Genomic DNA, 8,864 nt, shown 5'->3' on the forward strand with positions numbered 1-8,864 from the left:
TTGATGAGATAGCACAAACCAAGAAGATGGTGTCATGTGTACATGAACCAATAAGATGATGCCATATGTATATGTGGGACCATAACATGCCATCACGAGTGCATTCAAGTGATTCATTGGAAAAATACGCTAAACAGCTACATGTGTCCTATTAAGTAGTCTTCTCCCTCTCATTATAACCAAAATGAGCTCAACAATATTTGGCCAATCTCAGTGCCATGAGTCTCTAATTTAGATGCTAAACAAAGACACTTGAATCATCTCATATACTCAATAGCAGTGTAGGCCTTGCTTACCACGAAGGTGCACTAGGCCCAATGGGGCTCCCTAAGCCTGCTCCTGACTTGGTAGCCTTCAAGGGATAATGATGAGATAATTCCAGGCCCAAATAACTTTCCTCATGAATGAGGTGAGAATGGATTAGTAATAGGCAAGTGCATGAAAGCTATGAGAAAATTACTACATTGTTTTTCTTTTCTGGCTTTTTCTTAGTTACCAAAAGGAGCATAATGCAAATAAATGATGAAAAACAAACACATGCCCTTGTATGAATCACATAACAAAACAAAAGAAAATCTACAGACAACAAACAAAAGAAGCAGAAAATCAAGAACCTATGGACAGAGAAGAACCAGAGAGGCAATGCCCCACAAGTATTGAAAAAAATGGAAAAGAAAATTGAAGGGGGGATGGCATTGTAATAGGAAAGTGAAAGGGAAAACTATAATCAAATTGTTGCATTGATCACAATAGAGAAACTTTTTTTTTCCGGCTTCTTCTTAGATAGATACCAACCAGAGCATAATGCAAAAGCATGATGAAAAAACAAGTAAATACCATTTTGTTCTTCATTTGTACGAATCAAATACCAGAACAAAAAAAAAAAAAAAAAACAAAGCTACAAACAAACAAAAGGGATAGGAATTCCGAACCCACCGACAAAGAAGAACTGGAGAAGCAATGCTGCACAACCCTTGAAGAAAATGGAAAAGAATCAAAGGGAGAATCGCATTGTAATAGATTAAAATTGCTGCATTGTTTTCTTTTCTGGCCCTTTCTTTGTTGCCAAACAGAGCATGATGCAAATAAACGATGAAAAAACAAAAATATTTCATTTTGTTATGCATTTATGAGAACCAATCACCAAAACAAAAAAGCTAAAACAAACAAAAGGAGCTGAAAATCAGAACCCACCGACAGAGAAGAAGAAGCCTCGAAGAAAATGGAAAAGAAAAGCGAATGGGAGAATGGTGTTGTGATAGGAAAGTGAATAGGACAGCTATGATAAAATTGTTGCACTGATAAACTTTTTTTTTTCTTTTCTGGCTTTTTCTTAGTTACCAAAGAGAGCATGACGCAAAAAAAAATTGATGAAAAAACAAATGCATGCATTTTGTTGTGCATTTGTACGAATCAAACACCCAAAAAAACAAAAACAAAAACAAACAAAAAAGGAGCTAGAAACCAGAACTCACCGACAGAGAAGTACTGGAGAAGCAATGCTTCACAACCCTCGAAGAAAATGGAAAGAAAAATCAAGGGGAGAATGGCATTGTAACAGGAAAGTGAATTGGAATAATGTGGGAGGTGGAGAAGTGGGGAGGTGAGAGAAGAAGGTAGAAAATGGGGGTTATTTAAAGAGACGATGATGATTTGGCTATGGAGGATACTCTCCACAGAATATGAATCTGTGGGTTATTGTCTTTATCTCCCACTCAAGTGAGTGAGCGCTGCGTGTTGGGATTCCATTCCCTTTCTCTCTGTTCCCTTCCTTTTTTTTTTCTTTTGCTCCTCACATGTGTGCTGTTTGTTTCTTGTCATTTTCTGCCCCATCCTCAACCCCACCATCTTGTAGCTGTCATCTCATCCCCTGCTTTCTTCTTCTCTCATTCTTTAATATTCTACCCACTCTACCATTGGGTTTTTCTTTCTTTTCATAAATGAAATCATCACCCACCACTACAATACGGAAAAATGTTTCCCTTTCCTACCCAACTGATGGATTTCCTCACATTTCCTTTCTAACCAGTTTATTTATATTTTAATATTATATACATTAAAAAAACAAGAAATTCCAACTTTCAATATTTAGGATAAAATTTACATGAATACAAATGAATAAAACCTAGATACAATAATATAAATAAATAAAAATAAGGTACAAATAATAAGAATTAAAAATATATACTTGTATCCCTAGTATATTTTCAATAAATACTAGAAAAAAATTGCATATTTATGTGTTATAATTGAATCCGAGTTGCTTTTTCAATAATTGATATATCATTGACTTTTGATTAATAAAATTTTTATTTTTATATTAATTAAGACCTTGAAAATCGAGAACCTAAAAGTTATATTTTGCTAACCAGATATCTAGATATAATAAGAAAATTAATAACACATATTTATCTCATATTGGCTCTGAGGAAATGTTTTTTATTTATTGCGAAATCTATGAATATCGTTATATTTCGTTTATTTGGATGTATGACTTGTTTGTTTATATTTTAATATTATTTACATTAATAAAATAAGAATTTTCAAGATTCTAAAATTTACATTTATACAAATAAATAAAATCTAAATATAATAAAATAAATAAATAAAAATAAGGTACAAGTAATGAAGCTTATAAATCGATAAATATCCACAAAAAAAAAAAGAATATTTTTGTATTGTGATAGGATCCAACTTACTCTTTCAACAATTGAGATTTAAAATTCAACACATATCATTGACTTTGATGAATGAAAATTTGGTTTTTAAATGCATTAAGATTATGAAAATTCGGAACTTAAGGCTATATTTAATTGGCTCCATCGATATAACATGAAATATAATAAAATAAGGGATAATATATATTATATCTTATATTTTATTGGTAATAGGATATGATAAATATCGTATCGATTATCTTATATTTTGTTAAATCAAATATAAGATAAGCTATTTATTTTGTTATGTACATATTTTCATATAAAATATATTAATTAAAAATTAAGACATAAGATATACATATCTCATGCATCATAAATTTATTTTTTTATCAATTTTTTATTTTTGTTATCTTATAAAATTAAATTTATGATTTAAAAAACTAAAATATATTATAAAATAATTTTAATATACACATATACAAATTATTTTTATATATTTAATAACATAACATAAAAAATTATTATAAAATTTAAATATGTTAATCATAAATAATATTAAATATAAGATAAATTATATATATATATATATATATATATATATATATATATATTGAAATAAAAAATATTAGAATGTAATATAATTTTTATTTTAAATATTAAAAAATAATATATATTTTATTTTATTTTTTAATAATTTTACAAACTAAATACAAACCTAACATAATATACTATAATGGATATATTATATTAAATATCATGTCCATTAGATTTAATATAAAAGGATATTATATCTTATGTTATAAGATATATATATATTATGAAATATAATATCTTATAATATTTATATTTTATCATATCTTATAAATTAAATGTAGCCTAATAACTTTAAATAATTTATCATTTAAAAAGTATAATTAATAATATTTTTACTTAATTCATTATTTTTTTTGAAAAAAAAATATGTGGATGCGTTTTTTTCGGCATGTATTAATTCAAGACAAAAAAAAAAAATTGAAGGCATGAGTCACGAGAACGTTAAAAATCATATTTCGTAGCAGAAAAAACGGATAAAAATAATAATAATAATCACGCAAGTCACGAGAGCATTAAAAATCATATCTCGTAGCGAGGACACAGTCAGGTGACGCTGCAGATTTCATATAGATTGTACGGCGGTTCAACCACTTTGGAAAAATTGGTGACGGGTGACCAATATCCGTTAACTTTAATGGAACTTGCCGTTACAAGAGTCCACAATTTATTATTTTTATCAATTAATTGATTAATTATCCACATGTACAGGTGTCTGTTTAGTTTTTTGTTCTTAAAATTTTGATCAATAGAGGTTCTTTCGACAAAAGAAGTGTGAGTACGATTAGCTATGTAAGTGGGAGAAGACAGCTTGGTTTGAAAAATATTAAAACTGACAAGGACCAAATGGACCCGACCTTTGCGTATAATACTGTCCCTTTCGGCTTTGCATTTGTACGGTCCACTGGCCCATTATTCTTGCCCCAAAATGTCAATTTGTGCAATGAGAATAAATAGACTTTTTGGGCCTACAGCCTAAGCCTAATCTACCAATTGCCGAAAAGGCCCAAAACTATATTAAAGGTGTTTTCTCCTAACCATGTCTAATACTCCACATCAAACAGGAAGAAAGTTTCCAACGTTGTATAAATAGAGATTTATTTTAATTGTATGAACATATTTAGCATCATAGGGTTCATTTGGACCTAGAATTAATAATATTTATATGATTCGGTGTAAATTGTTACACAAAATTTATCATTTAAAGATAATTTTATAGGGCGTTAACTCAAAAATTTGAAATTAATGGTAACTTGATGTGCTTGTATTAAATATCATGAGACATTAATGAAATTAACTTTTATTTTTATAATTGTTAAGTTTACCGAATATGAAAGTTTAGATTTGATGAGTTTGTTAGAGTGATGGAAATAAGGTTGAAAGTGTAGTTCACAAATGTAATTGTAGACCCTCGTTTTGGCTTAAGTCTTTTTTTTTTTTTTTTTTCTGGAGCACTTTGTTGGCAGCATGGTTTAGAGTGGGGTCAGCTTCCTTTGGAGCCACATGCATGGACGCATGGCCAATAACACACCACCACCTCGCCATGGTGGTGGTTGAGATGGAATTGGTTCTCAAGGGATGACAGAGAATGAGATAAGGAACAGTGGAATGGGTGAGGGGTGAGCTTTTCAAATAGATCGGGAAGGATAGCTTGAGAGAGGAAGATATGATGGGGTGAGGAGCCTTTGAGAAAAAAAAAAAAAAAAAAAAGGTTTTGCAAAGAAATAAACTGGAACAGAAAAACAGAGCATGACGAAGACAGTTTGAGGGAGATCTCCATGTGAGGTTACGGTAATCACCGTGTCTTTTCTGCTGTTTTTCTAAGCTTTGATTTGTTGATTGGTGTGGACATCAAGGACCACTTGATTGTTTTGCTAGAATTGACTGCTCACAAACTTGATCTATTTTGGTTCCATTTTGGTTTCTTTGGTTTCTCTTGTAACCAATTGATGCATGAACTATTTTTGAGTCGAATATTTGATAATCATGTCATTGCTCTCTGTTTGTATAGATGGGCATTGGAGTCATACCTAAAAAGTGATGTGGGGAAGGCGTTCCTCTTGTACTCTAAGATGGCTGAGCTAGGCTATGAGGTGGCACATAGTAATGCTATATGGGTTCTTGATCAAATATGGAAAATTAGGCCATAAATAAGACTTTGAATGAAATTAACTTTTATTTTTATAATTGTTAAGTTTACCGAATATGAAAGTTTAGATTTGATGAGTTTGTTAGAGTGATGGAAATAAGGTTGAAAGTGTAGTTCACAAATGTAATTGTAGACCCTCATTTTGGCTTAAGTCTTTTTTTTTTTTTTTTTTTTTTTTTTGGAGCACTTTGTTGGCAGCATGGTTTAGAGTGGGGTCAGCTTCCTTTGGAGCCACATGCATGGACACATGACCAATAACACACCACCACCTCGCCATGGTGGTGGTCGAGATGAGATTGGTTATGAAGGAATGACAAAGAATGAGATAGGGAGCAGTGGAATGGGTAAGGGGTGAGCTTTTCAAATAGATCGGGAATGATAACTTGAGAGAGGAAGATATGAGGGGGTGAGGGGCCTTTGAGAAAAAAATAGGTTTTGCAAAGAAATAAACTGAAATAGAAAAACAGAGCATGAAAAAGACAGTTTGAGGGAGATCTCCATGTGAGGTTACGGTAATCTCCGTGTCTTTTTTGCTATTTTTCTAAGCTTTGATTTGTTGATTGGTGTGAACATCAAGGGTCACTTGATTGTTTTGCTAGAATTGACTGCTCACAAACTTGATCTGTTTTGGTCCCATTTTGGTTTCTTTGGTTTCTCTTGTAACCAATTGATGCATGGACTATTTTTGAGTCGAATATTTGATAATCATGTCATTGCTCTCTGTTTGTCTAGATGGACATTGAAGTCATACCTAAAAGGTGATGTGGGGAAGGGGTTCCTCTTGTACTCTAGGATGGCTGAGTTAGGCTATGAGGTGGCACATAGTAATACTATATGGGTTATTGATCAAATATGGGAAATTGGGCCATGAATAAGACTTTTAGTTTGATAACCTCCAGATTCCACCACCAAACCCATTCTTTATCTATTTATTTTCTTTCTCTTACTATTTCCTCCACTTAAATATTTTGTAACTCTCTTTCATGTCAGTGCAACCCACATTTCCATTTTAATTTTTTTTTTGTATCAAAATTTAATTTTCCAAATTTTCAATCTCCAAATTTAATTCTAAAAACTCTAAACTTCAACTTCTAAATCTAATTTTCAAAACTTTCAATTATCAAATAATTTTCAAAATTTCAACTTCTTTCAAATTTAATTTCTAAAACTCCAATTCTTAAATTTAACTTTCAAAACTCAAATTCTCAAATAATTGTCAAAATTTCAATTTCTTTCAAATTTAATTTTCAAAATTTCAATTCTTAAATTTAATTTTCAAAATTCTAATTTTTTAAAATGTAATTTATGAGACTCTAATTTTCAAATAAATTTCAAAACTCTAGTTTTCTTTTAAATAATTTTAATTTCACTTCAGTTTTCAAATATTTTTTAGTTCTACTAGTTTTCATCATTTATTAGGATTTTATCTCATTTTTAATAAATTTGCTATATTTTTTCAGGTAAGTACTTTCACAATTTTTCTTTGATTTGAAAATAATTTTTCATTTTTCTTGATTTTGAATAAGCATGAAGGCAATTTTTATAATTTTAAAATAATGAAATTTGTGAGATTAATTCATGCAAAATCAAATGGGCTTTGGTGGAGGCCCTACATATGAGTTTTTTTTTCTTCTAATTGTCGACTGTTATGCTTAATGAATATTGTTTGATCTTTGTTTTGTACTTTGATATGCTTGTGATAATTTTATACTTGAGCTAACCTTGTTTTCATGATAGCGCACTATTTACTTGTTGCCAAGGTACGCTATCGCTCCCACTTTCCTATTCTCATACATGATTCGTTTTATTATTTGATAATTTCATTGGTATCTATTGATTTCCTTATCAACTGTCACAATTGTTTCATCTTATTTAGTACATACCTTATTATAGGGCTTAGAGGGGTGTTACGGCTCACCACTGTATCTTCCTAATAGGTAATCTGACCCTCAGACCCGACTTTGGTTTTTCACGGACCTGTTTTCCTTCAGGAGTCACACTTGGGGTTTTTATTTCTTGTTTTGTTTTTCTCTTTAAAAATAAAATAAAAATAAGTGGCGACTCTAAGTTTTTTTTTTTTTTTAAATAAAAAAATCAAAATTTCACCAAATAAATAAATAAAAAACAAGTTCTGTCATTGAGCAAAATGTTGGGTCCATTACTTTTCTTTATTTGTTTTTTCATTTGATAAACTTTCTTTTTAGAGTTTTTACAAGAAAAAAAAAACATTATCTAACTAATTTTTTTATTTTTATTTACAAATAAGTCAACTTTAATAAGAGTTTAAAGGGATTTCATATTTATTTAGCAATTTTTATTTTTATTTTTTGTTTTTTAGTATATAATTTGATCATCTTCTCTTTAGGGTTTTTTTGGAGGGGGTTTCAAACATTTTTATCCATCTTAAAAATCAACTTAAAAACCAATGAGTTTGAGGCCCAAAATGAAGCATAAAATTAAGCCCAAACCAATCCCTTAGAACCAAACCAAAGGGATGATCGATTAGGTTTGGTTTGGTTGGCTTCAAACACATATGGATCAAGTCAATTTGATCAAAGCTTTTCCTAACAACCCCACAAGTTCCCTTTTTCATCTCAACTTGTAATTTTTGATTCCATCTTTGTGACATTCCCTAACTTAGGTGGTGTTTGTCTTTTACTTAATTCTAAATAGAACCTTAATACTTAATAATGTTAAATATTATATTGTTTGTTTTTTTAGTATTTTATTTTCATTAAGTATTAAAAAGTAAAAAAAAAAACAATATGTTATTTTTTCTATTTAGAAAAAACTACATTTTTTTTATTTAGTAAAAAATTTATAATAAGTCATGAAAAAGTGAAAAAACAAATAACTTAAATTCTAAAAACAAATTGCTTTCAGTAAAAAGCCAAAAAAACAAACACCATTAGACTAGGTAGGTCAATTATCAAGAGTCCCCGGGTGGACAAGTTCCCCATTTCCATTAATCATCTTATAATTCATATTTAATTTTTTTTTTTAAATTATCAAGTCCATAACTAGTTAACAAATCAAGAAACACGCCAACCTTTGACATTGGGCCGAAAAATGGGCTAAGACCATATCATCCATGGCTGATCTAGCCCAAAAGTCTGTTTAACTTTTTACATAACTTAATTTCATTACACGAAATTTTCAAATATTTTTTTTAACCATTGGCAGCTTAATCCATTTACACAACAAGACTTGAAAAATCAAAATTAGCGGATAATAAAAGAATAATTGTTGAAAAAATAACAACATATGGATTTATTTTTAGTAAATATTTGGGCCTTAGTTGTAAGGAAGGTAAAGGAAACTCTGGGCCCAAAGGGCATACCGGGCCGAAAGCTATACCCAATGATGAAAATGTTAGCATCGATTGATTTTTGAGTGATGAGATTTTATGGAAACATGGATGCCAAATAATTTAAACACAAATTAAAAAAATAATTAAAATATCA

The 8,864-nt window shown here is 29.9% G+C and overlaps 1 protein-coding gene across 7 annotated transcripts in view; it reads right to left on the reverse strand.

The window, feature by feature from the left end:
* LOC100247688 (beta-hexosaminidase 3) overlaps window positions 1-1,778 on the reverse strand; it is a 62,944-nt gene extending 61,166 nt beyond the window's left edge. Inside the window, exons 1-2 of one of the 7 annotated variants that reach the window (XM_059738391.1) lie at window positions 1,476-1,778; window positions 297-392 (exon numbers count right to left, since the gene is read on the reverse strand). Coding sequence is in view for 2 of the 7 variants with exons in the window: in XM_059738386.1 (XP_059594369.1) it covers window positions 937-963; window positions 1,195-1,353 (186 nt within the window). In the remaining 5 variants the exon portion in view is untranslated. Of the gene's footprint in view, window positions 1-296; window positions 393-936; window positions 1,058-1,194; window positions 1,369-1,475 lie in introns of those variants that run through there. The other 6 variants (XM_059738390.1, XM_059738386.1, XM_059738393.1 and 3 more) reach the window with 6 other exon arrangements.
* Window positions 1,779-8,864: the final 7,086 nt, after the last annotated feature.

This window comes from Vitis vinifera, chromosome 7 (assembly GCF_030704535.1).
Source record: "Vitis vinifera cultivar Pinot Noir 40024 chromosome 7, ASM3070453v1".
NCBI lineage: Eukaryota > Viridiplantae > Streptophyta > Magnoliopsida > Vitales > Vitaceae > Vitis > Vitis vinifera.